The 27,227-nt window shown below is 41.5% G+C and overlaps 1 protein-coding gene across 3 annotated transcripts in view; it reads left to right on the top strand.

The window, feature by feature from the left end:
• LOC128020207 (interferon alpha/beta receptor 2-like) overlaps positions 1 to 27,227 on the top strand; it is a 142,160-nt gene that overhangs the window by 39,004 nt on the left and 75,929 nt on the right. For all 3 annotated transcript variants that reach the window (XM_052606982.1, XM_052606984.1, XM_052606985.1), the window contains 2 exons: positions 215 to 374; positions 17,153 to 17,271. In XM_052606982.1, the coding sequence (XP_052462942.1) occupies positions 215 to 374; positions 17,153 to 17,271 (279 nt within the window). The remainder of the gene's footprint in view (positions 1 to 214; positions 375 to 17,152; positions 17,272 to 27,227) is intronic.

The raw sequence follows: 27,227 nt of genomic DNA, 5'->3' as shown, positions 1-27,227 counted from the left end.
ATTTATGGATTTAGAATTTGCTTTAGGCTGGTTGAGATCACTTTGTACAGAATAAATACTACTCTTGCTCAAAAATGAATGTGGATTTTAAGATATTATAAAATAATTTAACAATGAAATAATGTTAGATTTAATATTTATAATTTAATTCATTTAATTACTGTTGATAACTGAATGCTTGCATATTCCTTGATTATGTTCTTTTTTTGCCTAGGCCAACCAGATCTCTATATCCGGTAAACAGTATGTCTTGCAGAATCTTCAGCCTGGTGAACAGTACTGTGTTAGAGTATTTCCCCAAATCATTTCTAACCTCAACACTCACCCTTCTGCTTGGCAGTGTGGATACACCAGTAAAGAAGAGCCAAGAGGAAGTAAGAAAATACCTTTAACCATAGCATTGTATTATTTTTTTATTCTTTTTGACAAAATGGCAAGATGGTGCCAGTGGCATGCTGTCTGCTGCTCCTAGTCCCATTTGTGCTGTTTTTGTCAATTATTTGTAAGAATACCCATTCTCTACTGGTATATGATCGCCAAGCACTGCTAAATATTGGATTTGATGCAAAGAACTTGATACAGTATGAACAGGATGGACAGCAGAAATCATCTCCATTTTTAAATGTCATTCCTTTGGAGCTCTAGCATGCGCCAGTTCCTCTTTCCCAGAGGAGGCGTAACAGACACTGGGGTAAGCGGAGGGGAATGCTGATGAAAATGAAAATTAATCTCGCTAAATGCCCCCAGATGAAACTGGAACTTGGTTTAATGGGAGTGATTAAAGCACATTCTCGGAGGTTTTACCTATAGACTGCACATATTTTAACTCTCCGAGGTCTTCTGGACAAGGAGGAGGAATAGCGACTACTTTTAAAGAACAATTCAAAGGTCACGTTTTTGTGTTTTTTTGAAGCTTTGATTATGTTTACATTGTTCAATATAACATGTGTTATGATGAATCCTGATCTGAACGCACATGCTGGAGATGTACTTCTAATCACAGCCTTTACTGACGAGATGCGCATGAAAATCACATTTTATTTTTTTGCACAGCCCTAACGTCTAGTTAACAAAGCTAAACAGTGTTGACATTTGTGTAATAAGTTACAGAAACTGTTAAACGCACCAACTTAAATAATAAAATACACATACCGGTTGTGATCCATAAATAAAGCCTTCTCCAGACAAAGAGGGAACTGTTCCATCTTTCAAGAATAATCTTTGTGCGAACCCGGCATTAAACTGATTGAGATTGAGGAAGCTGTCCCCAGAAAAAAGTGCTGCACATAGTTTTACATGTGGATTATAATTTTCGGGAACCGAGTTAAACATAAATTGTTTCAACGTTTCAACGACATAGCAAACACAAAAGGAACTCTTCCTTCTTCTCCGTCTGAGCGCAACAAGACCACGCCCCCTTGTTTGTGTATTCCTGTGGGCGGAGGTTAGTCAAAAAAATGTTTTTAGTGACGTCATTCCTACAGGAAGTAGAGGGATGTAGTCAAAACGGGTCGTTCGATGTAGGCGAATTCTGTTAAATAAAATATCTCGCTTGGCATTGAACTTTGAGCTTTAGAATTTTACAGATATTATTTATACTCTAACAACAACATTACACACTAACTAAAGTTTGAAACATCGGATCATGAAGAATGGGACCTTTAACTGTCGCCAACTGTCTTTTAAACAATAATTCCAGTTTTGAGTTGATTATCTCTGAACTGTGTCGTTTCCAGCCAGTGCTTTGCGTTGTGATATATCAACCACAACCACAATATCAAGTACAACAATGACTTTACTGACTTTTTGTCTGGAATTTAGGAATTTTGTTCTGGAATTCTGCAAATTATGACAGGATTTTAATTATTGGCGATTTTAATATCAATTTCTGCAACGAGATAAGGCATCAGCAGTTATGTTCTCTGAACCTTTAATGTGGCGAATATCTAATAGGTATCCCTGTAAAAATAAGCACCACCTCATTAACCTCTGGTTTGGGTTCTGCAACGAGTGAAGAAAAACTAAGGGTTATGATCAGTAAAAACCACCAGGGGTCCCTCAGAGGAACCCACATACACTTCAAAGTGTTGCAAAGCCCAAATCAGAGCAAGCGCCTCCTTCTCAATCACAGAATAGTTAAGTTGATAAGAATTAAATTTTTTAGAAAATAATCCAACTGGATGATCAATTCCATCTTCATAAGTCTGTAACAACACGGCACCAGCACCCACATTGCTGGCATCCACGAAACGAAACGCCTGATAAAATTTTGGAGCTTTCAAAACAGGATCCCCTGTAAGAAGGATTTTTACCTTTTCAAAGGCTTGCTGAGAAACCGATGTCCAACAAAAGTCTACTCCGCCCCACAATAAACTTGTCAGGGGGGCCACCACTGTAGAAAAATTACTACAAAAACAACTATAAAACCCTACCATTCCAAGAAATCGCATAAGTTCTTTCTTTGTGGTAGGAGTAGGGTAGTTATCAATCGTTTCTACTTTTGCACGGACAGGGCACACTTGGCCTTGCCCAACCACTTTCCCCAAGTAAACTACTGTGGCCTTGGCAAACTCACATTTTAACAAATTAACGGTCAAATTTGCCCCCACAAATCGATCGAATAGTGCTCTAATTTGAACAATATGTTCTTCCCAAGTCTGACTATACACGACGACGTCAGTGTTGTTTTTGGCGGCCCTTTTAGTTTTAGTCTTAGTCTTTTGGACGAAAATGCTTTTTAGTTTTAGTCACATTTTAGTCACTTATAAACTTGATAGTTTTAGTCAAGTTTTAGTCGACGAAAACACAAAAGGGTTTTAGTGAAATTTTAGTCGACGAAAACACAAAAAGGTTTTAGTCAAGTTTTAGTCAATTTTAGTAAAAAACAAAAAAGTAGTCTTTAGCAAATTAATTTAGATTAAAAAGTATTGGAAGTTGACTTATGTTTGACAGGTTGTAACGAGTGTTGCAATTCCTAAAACAACAGTTAACCTTAAAAGCTTTGCATAATAAACTAGACTTTCTCATTGATGGAGATTTCAGCACATTGCCTATTTTCACCAGTAATCACAGTTATAAAGGAATGGTTTAAAGTTTAAACAGCAAAAAACTTTGAGCTACTACAACATTACACACAGATAAAGTGGTAACAGTGGAATCACTGTTTTACTCCAAAAAAATCCAGGAATAAAAACATTCTTACTTTGGCAATTGTGGCTTTATTTGAGAAATTGCTAAAGTGCAATGAACAATGTGCCCAAAATATAAGCTATTGAGGAACACATACTTATGCTCTACAACTTGTGCTTCAACTTGTCTGCCAGTGCAACAACAAGATGCATATTATTTGTAAACACAAACACCATACAACCCTGTCTAATAAAAGTGACACAAACATTCAGGGATGCAAACACATGTATGGTCAAAAAAGAGAGAGTTATCGAAGCCCTCACCCCGCAGCAAATATCACAATTTTATATTTATATATGGATGTCAAGAGCTAAGAAGTGTATGTATTTATATAGCCTACACTACACACAAATAATATACAATTAAATTATGCTCATTTTAAATGTATTGTGTAGGCTAGGTATAAAAATATAGGCTTTTAATAATCTTTCAGTGCGCAAAACCATGATAATATGAAACGCTTCAAAACAGAGTGCACAAAGCGCATATGCACATCGCGGGTGCAGAATGATGTGCTCAAAGCAACATGGAGTCACAGTGCGCTGCGCTGCTCAAGTGTGCATTTAAAAGTACGTGCAGCCCTGCCTCGATCTGCAGGCTGCAGCCGGGTGCTTCTCCAAAACAGGCAGAAATGATATGCATTGTGAACGTCAGACTTATAATCATTTTCGTCTCGTCAACAAAATCTCGAAAACATCTCATCATGTTTTAGTCACATTATAGCCATTTTTAGCTAGTCATCGTCGCCTTATCATCATAAAAAAAGGTACGTCGACGAAATCATTTTGTTGTCGTCATCGTTGATGAAAACAACATTGCATCCAAGTACACAGTGCATCCCTTCAAACCAGAAATAACTTTATTCATTAAACGCTGAAAAGTTGCGGGAGCATTGCGCAACCCGAAACTCATAACGTTGTACGAAAATAATCCAGATGGTATAATGAAAGCAGAAATTTCTCGAGCTCTTTCAGTTAAAGGCACTTGCCAGTAACCTTTTTGCAGATCAAACTTGCTAACAAATTTAGCGTTTCCCACCTGATCAATACAGTCCTCAATTCGAGGTAATGGAAATGAATCCGGTTTTGTTATAGCATTTACCTTTCGGTAATCAGTACAAAATCTGAATGATCCATCAGATTTATTTACCAGCAATGAAGGAGAAGCCCAACTTGAAAAGGAAGGTTCAGCGATATCATTTTCCAACATATAGTTTATTTCCCTAATTGTTGCTTTTTAGTCGCAGATACTCGATAGTAGCGTTGATGAATTGGAGCTGAATCTCCCACATCAATGTCGTGTTCAATAAGACTTGTACGAGACGGAGTATCGGCAAACAATGTAATATATTCAGAAATCAAATCAATCAAGTCGGTACGCTGCACCTCTATTAAGTGACTAAAACGATCAGGCAAAGAGCTTAACGATTCTGAATTGTGTAAACGACCCTGAAGAATAGAATCTCCAGGATCAATCTCATCCTGATCCCCTCCTATCAGAATTGAATTAGTTGACAATTCAGCATCACAGCCAAATGAACCTGTAAGCAACACAGGTTTAATACCAGAATTGGATATATCGATGTTAACTTGATTTATTTTAGTGTCAACATCTTCAGAACCATAAAAAGGCTTTAGCAAATTTACATGACACACTCTAGTCTTCTTTTTCCGATCTGGCGTATTAATCAAATAGTTAAGCTCAGAAATTTGACGAGCAACAGTATAAGGACCAACTCGTATGCCCTTAATACTGCATTCTTAACAGTCAAATAGTCCTTAGCATCTTCCACACAGAGACAAATACGCTTCTTGAGCTTTTCCTGTAAAAACAGACTGTAACATAAGCGTACATTCCTCATCTGGCCACTTTCGCGCTTTTGCCACACGTTCAAACAATAAAAAGAAACGTTCCACATCTTCCTCTTCAAATCTAGGGATCAAGCTCATATTAGTCGCAACATCAAATTTACACAAAGCCAAACCACGTTCTACACCTTCCGTTAAATTAAGTTTACCGTCTTTGATCAGATCTAACCGATAACATTCCAGATCAAGCTGTTGTTGTTGTAACTGTAGTTTAAACATCTCAATGCGATCCTTCTACGGTTTCTTTTTTCGTTTCGGTTTGAATTAACAACAACTGTTTTTGTTGTTCAAATGTTAGATGAGACATTGATGCAGCACTAACAAACGCTGAAGCATCTTCCAAAGATTGAGACTTCAAAACTCCACGTTCAGACAACTCAGTCTTAGTCATAGTTCTAATACTATCTTTTAGACGTTTATCTTGACTTGACAAACTAATTTTGTAATGAGTTGCAAGTTCTACCAGTTTCTTTTTAGAAAACCCATTCAACAGATCTTCAGATGGAGCACTAATAAATTCCTCAACCTTTGAATCCATGGTAAAAGATAAGCGTACGGCTACTTGATTTCCAAAAAATATATATATTTGAGGGGGTAAAAACTGGATAAACAATTCCCTCTACCTAAATTTCCAAACTATTTAAACTGATCCCTAATCTTCATACAGTTACTTGCAGCGGGTTTTTATACACTGTAAACCAGTGTTTGAAATGGCAACCGATTAACAAGTCACCATTACAAAACACGGACGTGTTCCCGAGACAACTGCCCTAGCTGCTTTCACCGTACAAACAAAACAAACTAAAATAAAAAAAAATTCTGAGCATCCCGTTAAGGATACCCCGCTAAACCTGAACAGGGAAAGCATATCCAAGAAACCTCCCCTCAAACATACAAATATAGTCAACACTTACCAAAACCAGACTCCCGTAAAGTAGACCAAACCCCAAAAATCCAAACCAATCATTATAATCCTCCACGAAATTTCTATTTAACTATTTAACCAAACAAACAAAGTTATGGACGAGCCCCCACATTTGTCACGACCGGCTCGAAGCCGTGGCAAATGAAATGGAGAACACAGTGACTGGATTGAAAGAAATAAACATTTATTAATGCAAATAAAATAATATATATCTAAACAAGAAAACGTGGTCATCTGTAATGTCTGTCAGGTGCATGGGTGTAAATGTAATAGCTACAGAAACAAAATACTAAATCAAATAACAAACCAGAGCCTAAAGCAAACACAAAATAAACCCAGAGAAAGTCCCACTCCTACACTAGCCAGCCTAAACTTTTACAGAGGGATGAACAGGTGGACATCATTCCGTTGACGAATCTCCTAGCCACACCCACTAACCAGCTGTAGCAAGAAGAATAGAGAGACTCGTCACAGCATGGTCACACGTTAGATCTCGTCTTATCATGTAGTTTACCCGTTTCAATTGAGCGTTTCGCGCGTTAACAGTGATCACGGGTGGAATTTGGCCGTTTACTGTTGTAAAAATATGCTATTTATAGCCTTTTACATTGCTGCACAAGTTAGCATTTCAGATGTACATTTTCAATATTTTTTCAAACAAATGCCCCAAATCTCAAGAAAATCAAATACCAACCATTTCTATCATAATCGTGTGTTTATTATTTGGATATTTCATGGGTAAAGAGGTTTATCTGTGTTGTTGTGGGCAGATATCAACACTCAAGTGTACAGGAAATACATCAGCGGATCTGAGGGGGTGGGATACGAAGCACAGTTATGATGGACAAGACATGGACGAATCAGGTCTCTGTCAGCGGCAGCGTGCACAAGGCTCACTAACACACATAGACAGCACTGGGTGCAGATCATTATGATCAGATCATGTAAATCAGTGGAACATGAATAGAAATTATGATTCTGTCTGAAGAAATATGAAGTAAACAGCAGTAAATATATCCATATATCTCAGCAGATATGCAACTTTGGACTATAAACCCTTATTGACGCTGTTCAGTGAATCTATGTAAACACAATTAAACCTCTGCAGACATGACTGAATATGAATGCTTGGTGAATTTCTGTTCTAAAAATATACATATTCATTATTTTGTACTCCTGACATAAATTACTAAACCGTCACTGCAACAATGTTTTATCAAAACATTGATCAAATATCGAAGTTAGAGTCTTTAAACTTTCAACTGATGCACAGTTTGTCCAGATCAAGTAAAAGAGTGATGTTTAACATGCTGTGAATGTGAAACAATAATAATCTGGGGCTTTTGACGATCCTTGACCGTAAAGGGGTGTTAAATAAACAATTTCTGTATAAAATGGGACAGCAACCTTTATATCAAACATTTTTAAAACGTCCACAGCTGAGCAATGCAAGAGGCGAATCTGCGACAGACCGCATTAAGTGAATTTGCTGCACAAAGTCATTTTCAGATGCAATGAGAAAAATAAAAAACCTGGATAGCCTAGCTTAGTCCCAGACTGTTCCTAAGTAGCCTATTTCATAATTATAATTACTGTTAACCCACAATAACAAATTGTAACTGATTAATAGCCTGTTTTCATTTGCTTTGGTTTTTTTTTGGTTTTTTTTAAAGACACTAAAAAATAAATAAAGTATATATAAGTCATTTATAAGTTGCATTTTTTTACATTCAGAAATAATAATGGCTGGCCTAATAATGTTAAAATGTGCCAACAGGATATTTTTAGTTCCCTTCACTTTACAACGAATCCTTTAAATTTAACAAATTTATCAGAACAAAACAAGAATTAAAAATATATCATTCTAATTGATAAATATAATTGCGTTATATAATAATACAGTGGAAAACCCTGACACCATGTACAACACAAAACAGGACTGTAGGGTTATTTTGTAAAGAAATTTATAAATCAAATCAAACTTACTAATACTTCTGCAGACTCAGTTATGTAAGACATTGTCCTGTGATAAATCTGCATTTTTCATGGATAATGGGTTAAGGAATATACTATTTGCCTGTTAATAAATGGATTTTCAGCATTTTTTGACAACATCCATTATTACAAAAAAGTTTTCACCTTACTCTAAAAAAAATAATAATAAAACATCAAATTAAGATACTCATGATGTTCATTCTGTACCTTGACATTCTGATACAGTTGATCCACAGGACCGATTGTAGTAGCCCAGTACATTTATGTCAGGTGGAGGACCATTACATCAAAATGTTATTTAATTTACATAGCACAAAACCTAAACATATATATTAGGACATAAAATGCTTAAGTGTCTATTTTCAAAAAGATTTACTAAATAAAAGTGATGTGTGCTTGACATTGCCCTATGCCTATGATCTGATCTCATATCTACAACCACTGACCTTTGCAAATTCTTCCAAACAGGAAAGCATCAACAGGCATAATTTCTTGTCAATTTTCAATTCAATCTGTTTTTTTTTTGTGTGATGTGTGAAAATATATCCACCTAATTTTTCAACACGGAAGTAAGCTGTTTTCTGTGAATGTGCAAGACTTCCATTTCCTTAGCTGCTCTAGGGAAATAATGAGAAGAATTAAAATTATGATTACTGTTATAAAAATAGCTGGATGCAGATGACAACGAAAGATTACACATTAAATTTACAAACTGCCACGCCAGTTCTTATGGGAAAAAATAAGTATAGCACTGGCAAAGACATTATACAGTTCTGATATTTTAATATTTTAGTCCAGTGGTGGCCAACCTGTATTTGTTAGTTATTTTCAGGAACTACTGGGACAGTCACCTTTACAGTGTCAAACAGAAAAACTGTTTGACAATAATGCAAGAGGATAAAAACAGATAATTCCAGTCATCATCCAATTCAGCTCTCTTCCTGTACAATTAGACAAAGGCAACGGGCAAGAAGCTAAAATCATGCTGTAGATTTTTCTGGAACCGGATTTGTCTTTTAAACAGGACTCTCACAGAAGTCTAAGATTAAAGCAACGATGATAAAATACTGTATCATGCAGAGCAATCTCACTGTTCATTATGCAAAATACTGGAAGGAAAAATAAATAATAAAGTGGTAGTGGAGGTTTATATAATTTATCCCAAAATGATCTTATTTAGATTATAGAAAGCAGTGCACCAGGATTAATGATAGATGCTCCTCCTTTGCTAATTGCACTACTGGAGTCCCTCAGGGATCAATTTTAGGACCAATTTTATTTAGTTTATATATTAATGACCTACCATTGATTTGCCCAGAAGTTCACATCCAATTGTACGCTGATGATACAGTTATCTACACCCATGCGAAAACTAGAGAACAAGCTGCAGCAAAACTTACTGCAGTGTTGACCAAAGTATAAGACTGGTTAACTCTCAATTGTCTTACTCTTAATGTAAGCAAAACAGTGGGTATGTATTTCTCTATTAAGAGGAATGTTACACAACATCAACCCGATATCTGTATTATGGGAGAGTTGATACATATTGTTGATCATTTCAAGTATCTGGGCATAATTATTGATTCTAATTTAAGATTTAAAAAACACATAAAAAATATCTCCAATTGTGTCAGCGCTAATTTGGCTAATTTTAGACATATAAGACACCAGTTACCAATAGCCGCAGCTAAACTGTTTTTGCATTCAGTGATTTTTTCACAATTATCATACTATTCGACAAGCTGGTCCCAGGTGGGTTGGACCACACTAAAACCTTTATGTACCCTTTACAAACAAGCTGTGACAGTTCTCTACAAAAAACCAAGAAACTATCACCATTGCTCCATTAAAAAAAAAATATACAATTTATTAACCTTTGATAGTTTTCTCTGTTTTGCAGACATGTGCCTGATGTATAAATTGATCCATGATCTTGCACCACCCCCACTCAAGCAATGTGTGTCATTTTGCATAGAAAATGTAAGGGTCACCAGGGCTTCTGTAACAGGTGACTCTTAAACCCAGTTTAGAAAGACAAAATTTGGAAAACCATTTTTTTCCTTTTCTGTAGTAAAAAGGTGGAACTTAATTCCACCTTATATTAGAGATTGTGAAAGCTTTCACAGTTTTAAAATATCCTTAAAAACTTGGCTGAAGGCAAATCAATTATGTGATCATTAATCCATGGAATGAGTATCTATATCTGTGTTTTGGTTTATATCCGAGTACTGTTTGTCACATGCTGTTTGTTTTTATCTGTTTTGATAGTATTGTCTACACTGTCTGTATTGTTCTTGTTTTTTTATTATTTATTTATTATTTATTTTTATCTTCCTTGCCCAGGGACCACAGATGTAAATTAGCTTTACAGCTAACTCTGGTACAGGGCTTGAACTGTGCACGGTCCCTGTCAAATAAACTAATAAAGTAAAATAAATAAAATAAAATCTGACGTCTTCAGAAATTTTGATGGCAATGGCATTTTCTTGGCAACACGTTACAATGAGGTTGTATTAGTTAACTTAAGTTAATGCATTAGTTTACATGAACTAACAATGAACAACGCATCTGCTCAATGTTACTTAATCTTTCTTCATGTTAACTTATTTATTTACTAATGTATTAGTTAATTACATTAGTTAACATGAACTAACAATGAACAACTACACTGTTCAGGATTACTTAATGTTTTTTAATGTTAACTTTACAAGTTTATTCACATTAACATTAACTAGTTAACTTTGTGGTTAAAGCATTATTTACAATGATCTATAAATGAACAACGCATCTGTTCAACATTACTTTATCTTTGCTCATGTTTAATTTGTATACTAATGCTTTAGTTCATGTATTAGTTAACATGAACTAACAATGAACTATGCCTGTTGATAGCTTTATTTAATAAGCTTTATTTAATTATAATACAGTATGTACACATACATTTATTTAGACTTGACTTGAGCAGCTAACACACACAATGAATAAACAATACTAACTGCCCAATTGGACACTGATTTGGGCTATTGGTAAACTTGGAAATCATCTAAACATCAACTGATAATGCTTCTCATGTTTGTAGACTGTTTATTAACACGACTTATTACTAACAAACCATTATTTAAGGGAATTAATTTGTAAAACTTATTGTAAAGTTTACACTAGTCCAACATTAACTGATGTCTAGTGATGGGAAGCTCGAATCATTTTACCGACTCAGACTTTGTCACGCTGTCAGTCTCTGTTTTCCTGGGTGTTCCCTAGTGAGCTCACTTCTCCTTAGGCACTTCACCATAGGCACTTTAATTCCTCTAGCCAGCCCAGCGCCACAGCACATGATGGCCACTAGCCCAGCGCCACAGCACAGGATGGCCGCCAGCCCAGCGCCACAGCACAGGATGGCCGCCAGCCCAGCGCCACAGCACAGGATGCTGTTCGAGAGCCCGAGGCGGTGCCCAATGCTGTTCGAGGGCCCGAGGCGGTGCCCGATGCAGTTCCCGAGGAGGTGTTCGATGCTGTTCGAGAGGCCGAGGCGGTGCCCGATGCAGTTCCCGAGGCGGTGCCCGATGCAGTTCCCAAGGCGGTGCCCGATGCAGTTCCTGAGGAGGCGCTCGATGCTGTTCGAGAGGCCGAGGCGGTGCCCGATGCAGTTCCCAAGACGGTGCCCGATGCAGTTCCCGAGGCGGTGCCCGATGCAGTTCCCGAGGAGGCGCTCGATGCTGTTCGAGAGCCCGAGGCAGTGCCCGATGCTGTTCGAGAGCCCGAGGCGGTGCCCGATGCAGTTCCCGAGGCGGTGCCCGATGCAGTTCCCGAGGAGGCGCTCGATGCTGTTCGAGAGGCCGAGGCGGTGCCCGATGCAGTTCCCGAGGCGGTGCCCGATGCAGTTCCCGAGGAGGCGCTCGATGCTGTTCGAGAGCCCGAGGCGGTGCCCGAGGCCGTTCCCGAGGAGGCGCTCGATGCTGTTCGAGAGGCCGAGGCGGTGCCCGATGCAGTTCCCGAGGCGGTGCCTGATGCAGTTCCCGAGGCGGTGCCCGATGCAGTTCCCGAGGCGGTGCCCGAGGCCGTTCCCGAGGAGGCGCTCGATGCTGTTCGAGAGGCCGAGGCGGTGCCCGATGCTGTTCGAGAGGCGGTGCCCGATGCTGTTCCCGAGGCGGCGCCAGATGCCGTTCCCGAGGCCGAGGCGGTGCCCGACGCCGTTCCCGAGGAGGTGCCCACTGCTGTTCCGGAGGCCGAGGCGGTGCCCGCTGTTGTTCCGGAGGCCAAGGCGGTGACCGAGGCCGTTCCCGATGTGGTGACTGAGGCGGTGCCCGAGGCCGTTCCAGAGGCAGTGCACGAAGCAGAGGTGTCTCACGTCTCCACAGGCAGTCTTAAGTCAAGTCAGGTGCCCATTGACTGTTCAGAGTCGAGTCAGGTGTTCGTGGACCCTCCAGAGTCAGGGTTAGTCACAGATGGCCTTCCAGAGTCAGGGCTAGTCACAGATGGCCTTCCAGAGTCAGGGTTAGTCACAGATGGCCTTCCAGAGTCAGGGCTAGTCACAGATGGCCTTCCAGAGTCAGGGCTAGTCACAGATGGTTTTCCAGAGTCAGGGCTAGTTACCGATGGCCTTCCAGAGTCAGGGCTTGTCACTATTGACCTTTCAGAGTCGACTCAGGTTCCCATGAACTCTCCAGAGACAAGGCTAGTCACCGGTGATCTTCAAGGACTGAGTCAAGTCACCGGTGATCTTCGTCCTCCCATGGGGTCGGCAACAAGGATGTGGTGGTCTTCCGCTCCGCCCTGGGGGACTCCGGCCTTGACCGCGAAGACGTGGTGGTCTTTCGCTCCGCCCTGGGGGACTCTGGCCTTGACTACGAGGATGTGGTGGTCTTCCGCTCCGCCCTGGGGGACTCTGGCCTTGACTACGAGGATGTGGTGGTCTTCCGCTCCGGCCTGGGGGAATCTGGCCTTGACTACGAGGATGTGGTGGTCTTCCGCTCCGCCCTGGGGGACTCTGGCCTTGACTACGAGGATGTGGTGGTCTTCCGCTCCGCCCTGGGGGGCTTCTGTCTTGACCACATGGGTGTGATGGCCCTCTGTTCCACCCGGGTGGTAATCACCTAATGTCCTCCATTTACCCATGTTTTTGTTTGCATTTGTTTGTCTATTTTCCTCCTTTGGACCTGGCCCTCCGTCCCTCCCCTTTTTCCCTCCGCCGGTCCACCACCCTCCTGGACTCCTTGTTTTGTGTTACACTTTCCTGTCTCTGCCTTTCCATCCCATCTGGTTGTTCCGTCTCTGTTTTTTCCATTTTACCTGGTTGTCCTGTCTTTGTCTCTCCATTCCACCTGGTTGTTTGTCTCTGTCCATTCTATCTGGTTCTCCTGTCCCTGTTTTCTGACCCTCCGTCCCTCCCCCTAGTCCGCCGCTTCACCTCCCTCCTACCTCTTTTTCTGTTGGGTTTTCCGGGGTTTCAGGTGGAGCATCTGGGGGCTGCTCCGTAGGGGAGGGGGTAATGTCACGCTGTCAGTCTCTGTTTTCCTGGGTGTTCCCTAGTGAGCTCACTTCTCCTTAGGCACTTCACCATAGGCACTTTAATTCCTCTAGTCTGGTTCTGTCTTCACAGTAATTGCACTCCAATTAGAATCGCACAGGTGCTGACAATCCTCTGTCATTAGTCTCCCTATGTATAGCTGTCTTTCTCTCTCATATGTATTGAGTCCTTACCCTATGTGTGAGTTGTGCTCGTCTCCCGAGTCTTCCCGTTAACTTCTTGTTCCTCCGAGTTCTTATCTGTTTCATCCGGTTCCCTTTTTTGTTTGGTTTGTCTCCCATGACTGTTTATTTTGTATTTTTCCCTTCTGTTAATAAAACCCATACTTGCAATTGGATCCTACCCTCTCCTTGTGTTTATCCTAAACCCAACCGTCACAGACTTTTGAGTCTCGTTCAGCAAAATAAACAAATCTTTTTTCGAGTCATTTTGTTAATTATAGCAAAATGTAATAAAAAAATTGATGTGGTACTTCCCAAAACATCTAGTACTTATGCAAACTTTGATCACACTACAAACAATACAAAACTAAAAATGCTATAAGATACAGAAAAGATTAATAAATTTTTTTACCTGGGTCTTCAGTCTGTGATAAGCACATCCATCTCTTGTCTGACAAGTCTTCAAGTTCCTTAATCACGTGACAGATCCATACGCTAAACCAATGCAGTCTGAGCCAGAAAGAGAATTGATTAGTTCATCTTTCGGGTCGAGTCGTTCCTTAATCACGTGACAGACCCATACGCTAAACCAATGCAGTCTGAGCCGGAAAGAGAATTGATTATTTCATCTTTCGGGTCTTCAGGTCGAGTCGTTCCTTAATCACGTGACAGACCCATGCACTATTTCTGACATTTCTGTCACTGTGTTTTTGTTACAGTTTCTTCAGGATCTGTGGTGTGTTATTATTTTTTATAAATAAATAAAACCCTGTTATAAATAAAATATTGATTAATTTGTCTTTTTTTTTACTGTCTATCAGTAAATAAACACTAGGCTATATAATAATATAATAATCCAAGCCTACATTACAAAGTATTTATAGCCTAGTTTGTTCATTTTTAATCCAATTTTGAGTTTGCTGGTATAATAATTGCTATTCCTAGGCAGACCTGACATTTTGGTCTAATATATGTGCAAGAATATTGCTCAAAAAGAACATAATGACATAAATTAAAAGCAAATAACATTTTGAATCCTAAACAAGTAACACTACAGTTCTATAGTCTAATCTGAAGGGTGAATCCAAAAGACATAAATCATACAACAAGGTCATTTTTGAAGAATAGAATCCACTGAAAAAAAAAAAAAAATCTTCATCAGAGTGATTTCACCATCATGTGGACAACATTTAAAGCATAACCAATAATAATAATACAAAATAATAATAAGTACTATGCACCCATTTGTAAGGAAGGTTGTAAATTAACTAATTAATCTAGCCAATGTTGTCACGTCACGTGACAAAATAATGAACAACACGAAGACCCGTACTATGAACTAATCGATTCTCTTTCTGGCTGAGACTGCATTGGTTTAGCGTATGGGGCTGTCACGTGATTAAGGAACGAGTCAAAATCCCGAAAGATAAACTAATCAATCAATCAAGATTACATTGACTGACACAGGTGAATTACTAGCAGAACAGAACCTATAGAATATTGCACATGAGCGACTGAACAAATCACTCCCCGAGATGACTCGTTCTTCCCGAGTCACATTAAAGATTCACTATAACTTATATATGTAGACTGTTTATTAACAGTGACAAATCAGGCCAGGCTCATCACAGTGCACTCCCTCACCTGAATACTGATCACCGGCACCTGTTCACAATTGAGTCTCAATTCTCAACTCAATTCCCCAGCACATAAATGCACACACCTCACTCACCAAGTTGTCTAATCTCGTGGCTACACAGCGGAACGTTCCTCTGTCATAGTTACCTGGATTGACTCCTCTAACTTACCTCTTTGTGGTTACATTCTCTCCAGCGAATCTCTCCTCACCTCCTAGTGACTCCTGTGATTCTCCAACGAACGATCCCTCCAAGTCTCCATATCCAACTCCTACTGAGGTGTATGCTATCACGCGGCAGCCCTATCACACGGCAACCCCCATTCTAAAAGAAGATACACTAGATTTAATTTATCGCCTCCTCTCTTCACATCAATTCATCAAAGTATCCACGTACCTGCATCTCTCCCGCTGTCTTAATATTACCTGGCAATAAAACGCTGCATTCCTCTATCCGTCTTGTTACATTAACATGATTAAGGCATACCAGTAACAAAACAAAACACACAAAAACAGATTTAATAGTTTTGTTCCTACAGTGTGACAGTACACACTTAACAGATTCCGTTCATGTCAAAATCACAAATTATAACTGTAAACACGGGAAATCTTGCGTGGACAAACGTGACTTCAGAGTAAACAAATGATGGACGATTTGCAAAAAGAAATGGTGATTATAATAACTGGATATCTTTTTACCGAAAGTTCGCGGGAAAAAAAGAAAAAGGTCTGGATGAAGTCGTGGAGACAGTCTGAACATAAACTTTATATATTACAGCAGGAGCTGGAGGAGAGTAATGCTTCTGTTTTCTTTTAGAAATTGCTTCATTCCACGTGACTATCTACTGAGAGCACGCACATTTGTTCTCAGGGGACAGACACACACGCACACAAAAAAAAATAAAGTTTACAAACTGTTTTACTATGAGATGTTACCATGATCACTGTGGTTTGCCACTGCAAAGAAGATCTAAGGCCTCTTACATTACAGACATTGCAGTTTATCGCTCTGGCCACATCTGCAGTCATCATGCTTCCTGCAGAAGTAGAAAAGTCTCTTTACTTTAAAGTTGTAACTGACCTTAATTGCCTGCCACCTGTAAACTATAAATGTCTTACGAACTGTTCCACAGTTAGCATGTGCAGGAATAGTTAATGGTTTATTGAACAAGAATGAAACAAATTGTTTAAACCCTTTCTAAAGATCTGTGACTATTATTTGGATTTTAGAAAAGTATCTATGAAAAAAAAAATTAAACGTGAAATTGAGTAGCCTAAATAAAACTACAGATTTCATCAAATTCATTATTACTTGTAAAAATGTAATTAAATATATATGTATTAATCCACTATTGTGATTTCACAACTTTCCAAAAGAAATGGATTATGGTAGAAGAGCATATGTTCAAAATATGTCACAAATTCAAATAACTGTACTGCATCTCAGCAGCAGTGTTAAAAACATATGTTGATAACTTTAATGAAGTTAAAGTGGACATATGGATTTTCTGAGTAAAATGCTCTTGTCAAGCTCATGAATAGGATAGGAATATAACACTGGTGACATTAAAAGACAAAACATCTCATCATAGCAAGTAGCACCCCTAATAGCAAGGCAAGCTGTGAATTTAGCATGAGGCAAAAGTTGTGCTATATGTGATGCTATAAGGTTTTAGTGAGAAACTATTGCGGTCTATATAGACCCGTCCCAGTCAGTGTACCCTTTTTTACCATATGGTTCTGTGGCCTGCCATGGAATTTTATCCAGAAGAAAAACAGTAGAGCTACAGTATGTATACTTTTTGTGCATTGTGTTGTAATTGATTGTTTTGTACTTTTGTCTCTCTACAGTGTTCTATTTAATGAGTTGGTCACTAGGAGCAGCAGTGTCAGGGTTAGGTTTGCTGTTGCTGGCTTTGAGTCTGGTTTACACTGGGTTTATATGTAAGCCCCCTCTTCCTAAATCACTGGTAAGCCCTTTCTACATTCAAACACAGAATTTGACATATTTCATGAGGAATGTATCATACATTTTCATTTACTGTACATCATTTGTTTTTCTTGTCTTACCCTTTCCTTACCTTGCTATTTTAAGTTGTTGTTGTTACTGAGTATAGTAAGGTTGTCTGGCTAATAAATGTCAGTAAATCACAGTGACTGTAAATTTATTCAAGCACCTGTTTCACATTGCACAAAAAGCAATGTATATGCAAAGCTGCAGCTTAGATGGAACATCAGGCATTGCATTGATTCTCAACAATGTAGGCAGTTGCTGTTTTTTTGTGTCCTCCAGCATTTCACTCACCGGTAAATCTACGAACATCCCCGTGCATGACAATAGTTTCTGCAAAATCCAGGCTTTTAAATCTCCGTAAACGGACACTTGTGTCTCAGTAAAGGTCTCTAAATTACTGTACACTTAATGTTTTAAATGCTATGGGCCTTCTATACAAAAATGCATCATATGCGCTTATAATAACTGTCAACAAAGTCACAAACACAGCAAGGCGTCAAGAAAAATCTATTTTTATTTTTCAGCAAATGCAAGACTGCAAACATTTAGCAGGACAGTAAATATTATTAAACAAACTCAGCAGGACTGCAAAATCATTTAGATTGAGAAAAATATTTTAAATATTTGCAAACACAGACACTTAAAGTAAACTTAAAGGACTGAGTTTGCCCCTTTGTGCCCTAGCAGAATATACAATCATTTTAACAAAATAAGAGGGATCATAATGTATGCCATTTTTATTTAGTACTGTCATTAAATAATACATTTTACTTAATAGATATTTACATTTACTGATTTTCTAAAAATGAAAATGTATAATTTATAAAAATGTTCAAAAGTTTACATACACTGGATGTCCCACAGCTGTTTTTGTTTTGGGATAGTTTTTATGACTCCAGAGCAGTTCAACTGCCTGCTTTTCTTCAGAAAAATTCTCCAAGTCCCGCAAATTCTTTTGCTTTTCCAGCATCTTCTGCAGATTTGGCCCCTGTCTAACAATGACTAATAATTTTGAGATCCATCTTTTCACTGTGAGGAAAAATTAAGAACTCATACACAGTGTTGTGGGTAATTACTTTTTTCCTGAAATGTGTAACTTAACGCGTTAGTTTCATGCGTAAGTAATCAGTAACTTCGTTATTTTTTTAAAAAAGTAATCCGTTATTTTAAGGAAAGGAAAATCCCGACTGCAGCCTGCTTTTTGTCAGACAGTATGCCAAGGTCTACTGTGCCACCTGCGGATGTATCAGCGGAGCCGAAACTCTGTGATCGTAAAGTCAATGGCTGTGATGCGTCTGTGCCCTGCGCCTGACCCTGTGTGTGTGGTTTTTTTTTTTTTCGAACTCCCGGCAAGATGGCAGAGTGGACAGCGTTTGGTTTATGGAAGTACGCACACTATTTTCAATTTGTCAATGAAAAAGAAAAGAACATAATGGTAAAATGCACACTGCGTTGGTGAAAAGCTTCTGTCGACCGCCAAAAATTCTACCTCAAATTTAACGCTACGTACATCACTACTAAGAGTAAATGTAAGAGGACTGTGTTAAAGCGAATTTAGGCTTGTGACTGTGAGTGACACTTTAATAATAATTAGTTCGGCTATTAAGCGATTTGTCATTTGCCTATGTGGCGGTGAAGGATTTAATTCGGTTTGTTATCATTTTTGTTTGACAGGCAGCTGTTAATTTCTGTTAGATCGTTGGCTGGCTGATTGTTCATCATTTCTAAATGGATTTAAATCTGCAAGCCTGTTTAAGGTTGTGTTTACAAGTAAGCATAATTGTACTTTGATAACTGCATTATTTAAAGTTAAAGAAAAATCAGGAGTTTTCTTGTGGTGCTCATAATATATAGTAGCCTAGGCTACCCGGGCTGGGTAGGTGCAAATTTTTATTAATAATATGTTCTTTGATAATAAATAAATAAAACGCCATGTGGAATAGCCTATTGCTGACTGTCTTTCCCGTTATTGTTATCCTGCAGTGTTAATTTAGTCGGATGACTGACGTTATTCTTTGTCGGGAGTCACGACTTATAGGTGCATTTAAAGGGGCCGGGGGCTGTGTCTGTCATGTGTGAGCCGCTGCAAACGGCTTTTAATTTTTGGTAACGCATGAGTACTCTAACGCGTTACTTTTATGAATAGGTAACGCTGTATCATAACTGATTACTTTTAATTGATGGTAACATTGTAACCTAACTAACTACTTTCCAAAGTAACTATACCCAACACTGCTCATACACAACTATTATACGAGTTGAAAATATTGTTCACTGATGCTCCAGAAGGAAACACAATGCATTAAGAGATGGGGATGTACATTTTGAACAGGATAAGTCAATTTTTCTTGTTTTGTTTTGTAGCAACAATCACTTTCTGGGGAATAATTAACTCAAATGAAGTGAATATTCATGAGTCTATGAATATAACGTGCTTATTGCTTACAAATATTAAATTACCCAAAGAGGGAATATTTAATCATTTAAAGGTAACCTTTACTAGAATTAATTTAAGTTACTCTAGACAATCTGTTCGTCCAGCGAACTGGAAGCTAGACTTCCTTATCAAAATCCAATAAAAATACCCTTCTTACAAACTCCAAGAAATATTAATCTTCTGATCAGGAAAAAACAATATTTTCTGTGTCTGTACTACTAAGATTACTGAAAATTAATTCATATAAAACAAAGCTCGTAGCGTAGATCACACGATTCAGGGACTTCGATCTCAATGAGCAATAAAACAATTCAATTCAAGCAAATTATAGGATTTAATAAAAACAGACTAAAGAGTACATAACTACAATTCACACGGAGTATATATGAGTATATAGCAAAAACGAAAATACAATTTAAACGAGGTAAATGAACAAGAATAATAATGAGATAAATGAGAGAGAGAGATAAAGAGAGAGAGAGAGAGAGAGAGGGAGAGAAAGTGAAAGTGAAAGTGAAAAACAATCTCAGCGTGGCAATTTCAAACAGTTAACTTTGCAAGAGACCCCAAGTCATTGGATGATTTCACAAACATGGAATAGCCTAGACAACCTTAAACAGCAATTTTAGTTGCGACATAAGAAAGTACTTGCTTTGATCTGGCTCTTGTGCGTAGCTGCGCTCAAATTGTCCGGTCTGTGCGGCCTCAGCGTGGTTCTTTCCAGAGCAGATGATGCGCGAGCTCGATGGTTAACGCGAAGGTAAACTTTGCCAAAAGATGACTAGACTTAAGTTCGTTTGGCTCGTGAGGGCAATTGAACGAAGTCAAATATCAGCAGACAATAAAGAAAAACTAGAATGAAACGAAAAGTAAAGAAGAATAACGGAGAACTTCTTGAAGTCCGGTTGCAAAGCTGGGAATCCTCTTTTCTCTCTGGCGGAATGCCCAGAATACAGGTTTCCCTGAGCTTTTAAGTAACTCTAGGTTTACACCTATTTTTTTAGTATGAGCCAATGAAGTGTAAACAAACTAAGGCGGGAAAAATCTTCTTTGTTTGCTGATCTCCGCCCACTGGTCTAATTTATGGCGATGTCAAAGTTAAACACTTTTCTTAAGCAAGATCGTTCCTCTGAAACAATGCATCTTTTTGTAATTTGCTATCAAGATTCGTTACAGTCGTGTTTTTACGATTATACCGACACTAAGAACTAGGCTTTTACCAGTCCCGTATCCAAAGATACAGACTTACTATTAACTAAATGCATCTAAAGTTTGCATTAAACACACAGTAACATTCATATATTCCACTATGCCGCATACATACATTTGAGCACAAAAAGGGAGACATTAAAATACATTTAGAGGTAGTTTTAGTAAAAGAAGGTCCATGGGCCAGCAAAAATGCTTGTGCCTGTTTTTGAGTGTGTGTGCGTCTCATGACTGCGTGTGCGTCTGTTTCACTGGAATGTGCGATCAGAAAGGGGGGGTGTTTGTCTCCCCTTTTGAAGTTCGATATCGCATCTCTGGATAGTCTCCAAGGTGTTATAACTCTCATCCTCGCCAGGACATTGCCGTCATGGCGGCGCCCAGGGTGGTGAGTTATGTTGTAAGAGGGTTGTAAAACGAAAGTCCTTGTTTTTTCTTTAACTCACGTTCTGGTCTTTGAGTGTAGAATGTGTCAACAGGGTCAGGATTCATTAACATGGAACAGATGGTTGAATACCATCCGCTCATTGGTGTTACATTCCCCCTTTGTGGTCGGATGATGCCCTGTGGTCATTATCGGACAACACCCACCACCATGGTCGGATGGCAGGTGAATCCTGACAGTCGGGTAGCAGGTGTTTGTTAGGGCTGAGGACTCAACTCGATGAGGTCCTTATCCGTCTCTGGTGTGTTACCTTCCCTTCGGGGTTTCCATCGGAGACTTCCAATCCTAGTTGTCTTGAGTTTAGCTGCAGAGATTCGCATCTCATTGAGTTTCCTGTATAGGACTAAGGCCACGCCAAGGGTCAGGGTGTGGCCGACGACCATGGAGATGCACAGTGCTGTGTCAGCTGCAGTCCAGGCTTGGACAACAGGTGAGGTGTTCAGGATGGGCAATCGAGACAAGGCTTGGAGGGCTGCGTCGACGGGAGCAATGTCAATGAGCTGAGGCCCGCCTTTTTCAATCCACAGTTCCAACTCCGGACCTAGGGTGAAGTTGTAGTTCTTGAAGAAGGATGGGATTTCTAGTTCTGATTGGTACTCTTCACTCGGAAGATGGTATAAGGCCAGATCGTCGAGGTGGAGGATGGCCCCTCGTGGGACTTGAATCCACATGCTCTGGTCGAGCAGATTGACACGGGTGGCTGTGTCATGCTGGTCGTAGGTCAGTGTAGCGGTACGTACTGGAGTGTTAACGAGCCATCTATCACCTACAATCTCAGCTTGCGTCTCGGTGACGTGGCTGCGAGGCTGGGCATCGGCAGGGCAACGCGTGTCGCTGATCATGGGTTGCAACCCGCAGATTCCATCAGTATTGTCTCTGAGAAATGGCTTGCTGGGGCAGAGGTAGTGAATGTCTTTAGTTAGGGTGCACATGTGCAGGTTTGGGGCTAAGTACAGCTGGGTGTTGCTGTCATGGTACGCCACCACCTCAGGGGTACGTATCTTGATATGAGTGTTATCCTTCCAGAACCCCACATTAACAATGTCTTTGAGTCTGTAGATTCGGCTTGACTCTATGATGGGTAAGTTCAGGAGGAAACTCATCTCCTTCTGCTCAGGATCCACGTAAAGGGGAATAGCACTACCTAGAGAGTAGGCAAGGTGGATTTGCATGGGATCAGTGGGTGTGGTGATGGCGGAAGCCAGCACATTTTGCACCAAGCTTAGGGGTATCAGGTATGGTGGAATTCTTCCCATGGCTAGACTGTCGATGGAAGAACTCACTTCCCGTAGCATGTCAGTCATTAATGCTGTGACCAGCTGCGTTTGGGCAAAGTCATTCTGGAACACAGTGAACAGCTGTTTCATGGAGTTCATGGTCTGGTTCAAAAGCACGCTGTGGGTGTTGAGAATGACCACCGTTCCTTTCAAAGTCTTTCCAATGGTTTGCAAGGATGCACTCTGTGTAGTGAGTTGCTCTTTTAGCTGTGGAAGTTCCGTCTGAATTTCAACCACATGCCGTCTCACAGTGGCTATATTTACTGCATTGACACTGGACATACCAATGTTGAACAGAGTTCCCACAGCAGCGGCGGCTCCGAGCAGCGCTCCCAGGAAACGTTTGGGGCGGCGGTTGTGTCCACCTAGTTCCGCCTGGGTAACAGTCATCTTCTCAAGTTGGTTGAGCATGTGCTTGACATCGGCCTCGGCGTGCTGGAGGGAATCCTCTGTCCAACGGGCACCGGCCCAGCTGTACTGGGCTACTGCGCGGGGGTAGTGTGCTCTGTAGACGTTGCGGGGGTCGAGTCGAACGTATACTTTCTGGGTGTACGTCCGACAATTCGTGATCAGGAGTCCCGGTTGCTCTCTCAATACAATGCCCGAGGCAGGACCCGGTGTGATAATGTCTGATGACGGCTGGCCTCTGGTTGACTGGAGGCACAGGATGAGAATCCACAGCAGCATCCTGTTACAGGCCAGAGAGAGAGAGAGAGATGGGGAGGAAAAGGGAAAAGAGAGAGAGGGAACAGGTCAGTGAGGTTTGTCCCGGGTTGGATGGGACAGTCTTTTCGCTTCGATGGCGGCGGTTGGTGTTTAGCTTGCATTGGCCCCTCCCTGTCTTTCTCTGCTAGTGGCCACATGTCTCTTAATCTGGTTACGGTGGACCCATTTGAGAACTGGTTCTCTCGATCCCCGACTTAGCTGGATTTGGTACGCAACTGGGGAGAGTTTGTTCATAATCTCATGAGGTCCCGTCCAGTGTGGCAGGAATTTCTTTGACAGCCGCTGGGGGCCTGTCTGAGTTGGCGGGGTGAAGCGGTAATACAAGACCCTGTCGCCCACATTCAGTTCCTGGTGTGACGCTTTCCGATCATAGTATGCTTTCTGGCCTTCAGCGCTTTTTTGCAGGTGTTGCTGGGCAAAAGCAAACGTTGTTTTCAAGTGTCTATGGAGCTCGTCAAGGTACTGGAATGTGGTGTAAGCAGTAACAAGGTTGGAGTCTCCTGGTTGATACAGCAAGTGTAGTGGCAGGGTCATCTGCCGCCCAGTCATGAGTTCAAAAGGGGACACCCGTGTTGATTCCTGTGGGGTGGCTCTGATGGCCATCAACACAAGGGGTAGTTTCACATCCCAGTCTTTCTGATTAGCAGACACATACTTTTTCAGCATGGCGACCACCGCTCGGTTCGATCTCTCTACCTGGCCGGATGCAATTGGATGGTGGCTGATGTGTAGTTTAGCTTGTACCCCTAGGCATTTCCAGATCTGTTGCATGATCTCGGCCGTGAAGTGGGTACCTCTGTCTGAGTTGACTCTCAGTGGCAATCCGAACCGGGAGAAGATATGGTTCATCAGGAGGTATGCAGTGGTTTGGGCAGTGTCATTGGGTGCTGGCAGACACTCTACCCACTTGGTAAACTGGCACACCACCGTGAGGAAGTACTTGTTGCCTCTTGTTGATCTGGGCAGGGGCCCTACCCAGTCGATTTGGAGGTCTGACCACGGGAACGTGATCCCTCTGCGTTGCAGTGGGGCTCTGTGGTTTGGGTTTGCTGGTGTGAACTGGCAGCACACAAGACATTCTCTGACGTACTCTGCCACATCTTGTTGCATGCCGGGCCAGAATGCCACCTGTCTCAGTGTGTCATACGTGGCTCTGGCACCGTGGTGTCCAGCACATGGTGTGTCGTGGGCGTACATTAGCATCACCCCCTTTTGGCATCGTGGCACCACGAGCCGTGGCGATGTGCTGTCATCAGGTGCAAACCACAGAATGTCGTCTTGTACACGTAGCATGTGTCTGGTGTTATACAGGTGTCGGAGGCACGAGTCATCATTGAGCTCAGCTTCAGTGATAGGGTGGTTGGAGGGGTCAGAGAGGTGGTTAAGAATTGTCTTTATGGCAGTGTCAGAGGCTTGCATATCCGCAATGTCGTTGTTGGAGATCTGCGGAGTTAGCGATAGCGACTGTGAGGCGGGCACTGCCACAGCTGAAGGTCGTTTGCTGCGGGTTAATACTGCAACATCGGGGCTGGGTGTGGGTTCTGGGGGTGACCACACCTCCCCGTGTAGTGCGCCTGTTTTGGCGAGGGCGTCGGTTTTATCATTTAAGTCTTTGTCCAGCCCTGGTAGCTTAGAGTGTCCTTTTACCTTCTTCCAGTACACAGTCATATTGTGCATTTCGGTGATGTTATCACATTCTTGGAACAGGTGTTGGTGTTTGACTGGCTTGTTGTTTGCCGTTTTGAAACCATTCTGTTTCCAGCCGGTAAGGTGGCACACAAAACTGAGTCTGGCATAGTTAGAGTCTGTACAGATGAGGATTTCTCTGATGTCATGGGCTGATGCGATCTGCAGAGTTATGAGAATGGCTGCTATTTCTGCATATTGTGATGACTGGGGACCTAACTTGAAGTGTTGTGGGGAACACGGCTGGTCGTTGACCCACAGCACTCCTGCGCCTGCCTTGAGGATGCCATCGTGGTTGTAGGAGCATCCATCGACGTAGGCTGTGAGCATGCCCTGACACGCATTCTCTTCAAAGTACCTGTGACAGGTCGGTTGTTGCTGTTGGGGTTCTTGCACGCCCATTTCTTCTGCAGATATGTTATCAGAACAGTTTTGGCATGCGGCCAGGCCATTGCCCAGCGCAGACTTGTGATTCTGTGCATACCGTGCCTCAACATTGCGTCCTTGGAGAGCCATTAGCCATGTGGCTATGCGTGAATTGGTGACCACGCCATCTCGGATTCGCTGGCTGTTGAGGAACATTACTGGCTGGTGGCAAGTCTCTATGATAACTTTCTGTGCCCCAATGTAATTGGAGAATCGCTGAATGGCCCATACAGTGCAGAGCAGAGCTTTTTCACAGTCTGAGAACTTACACTCTGGTGGAAGCAGTGTCTTGCTGGCATAGGCAACTACTTTCTTGTCTTGATCATGCCGTTGGTACAGGCCAGCACTGAGACATTGGTTGGAGAACCCAGCTTCCAGGTAGAATTCCTTTTGTGGATCGGGGTAAGCAAGACACGGAGCTGTGCATAAATGTCTTTTTAGTTCTTTCATGGCGTGTTCTTGAGACTCTGACCAGACGAAAGGGCAGTCCTTTTTTAGCAGAGCTGTCAGAGGTCTGGCAATGTCCGAGTAGTTTTCCATGAACTGTCGAGAGTAATTGCATACCCCTAGAAAACTCCGCAGCTCAGAGACGTTGGTGGGAGGCTTGATGTTCTGAATGGCATGAATGCGGTTTGACTGAGGTTCAATGCCTTGGGATCCGATGAGCAGGCCCACGTAGTTAACCTTAGTTCGGCACCACTGTCCTTTGTGGAGGGCGATCTTGGCTCCGGCGGTGGATAGTTGGTTCAAAACATAGTCTATTTCTTTCAGGTGGTCGGCCACCGTTGTGCTCTTCATGAGAACATCGTCTACATAGATCAAGTTGCCTCTCATTCTAGCGTCTGGGCAGGCTTTGTTCAGAAAGATGTTGAATTCAGCTGGTGAGTTGGCGTAGCCGAACGGACACCTGTTGAAGGTGAACTGTCTGTTGCCAAATGTGAATGCCAACTTGTGTTGGTCTTCCGGGTGCACCGGAATGGTCCAGAATCCAGAGGCCACATCAAGTGTAGAGAAGATTGTGGCTCCTCTGATTCGGGGTAGTTCTTGTTCTAGCTGGGTCATGGGCCATCGTGACAGCGGCACCTGTTGATTCAGTTTCCTGTAGTCAATGGTGGGTCGCCATTTGCCGTTAGGTTTGAGGACGGGCCAGATGGGGGCTGAGTAGGTGCTGTTGCATGGACGGATGACCCCCTTTTCAAGCATAGATTCGATGATCTCCTGCACTGGTTCGTGTGAGGCGATGGGAATCTTGTACTGTCTGACAAAAGTGGGAGGAGCATCAGGGTGCGTAGGGATGCGCACCGTGTGGAGGTTGGTGAGACCACAGTCTAGAGAGTCTTTGGCAAAGGATTCTTTGAACTTATACAGAACTTGTCTTTGAAGTGCATTAGCGTCTTGTAGAATTTGCTGCACTTGAGATTCAAAACCTGGGTAAGGCTCCTCCATCGGTGTGTCATCAGTCGGGTTGGCATTGAGAGGTGTAGTAGGTTCATGAGCCTCACCGACGTTCTTGTGGGAGACTGTGTATATTGTGAGGTGTTCGTCCTCGGTCAGCTCCGTTCTGCACACTTGGTCTTTAGGCACCGACATAACAGATGTGATGGCAATGAGTTTGAAGGGTGCAGTGAACAATGTACTGTCTGTACTCCCTTCGGGTATCAGTGCGGGTGGAATGGGACCAATGACAGGTAGTACAAGTTCAAAATCAT

The sequence above is a fragment of the Carassius gibelio genome, chromosome A9, assembly GCF_023724105.1.
Source record: "Carassius gibelio isolate Cgi1373 ecotype wild population from Czech Republic chromosome A9, carGib1.2-hapl.c, whole genome shotgun sequence".
Lineage (NCBI taxonomy): Eukaryota > Metazoa > Chordata > Actinopteri > Cypriniformes > Cyprinidae > Carassius > Carassius gibelio.
Note: the sequence above shows the minus strand (reverse complement) of the source record. Positions and strands in the feature narration are given on the sequence as shown.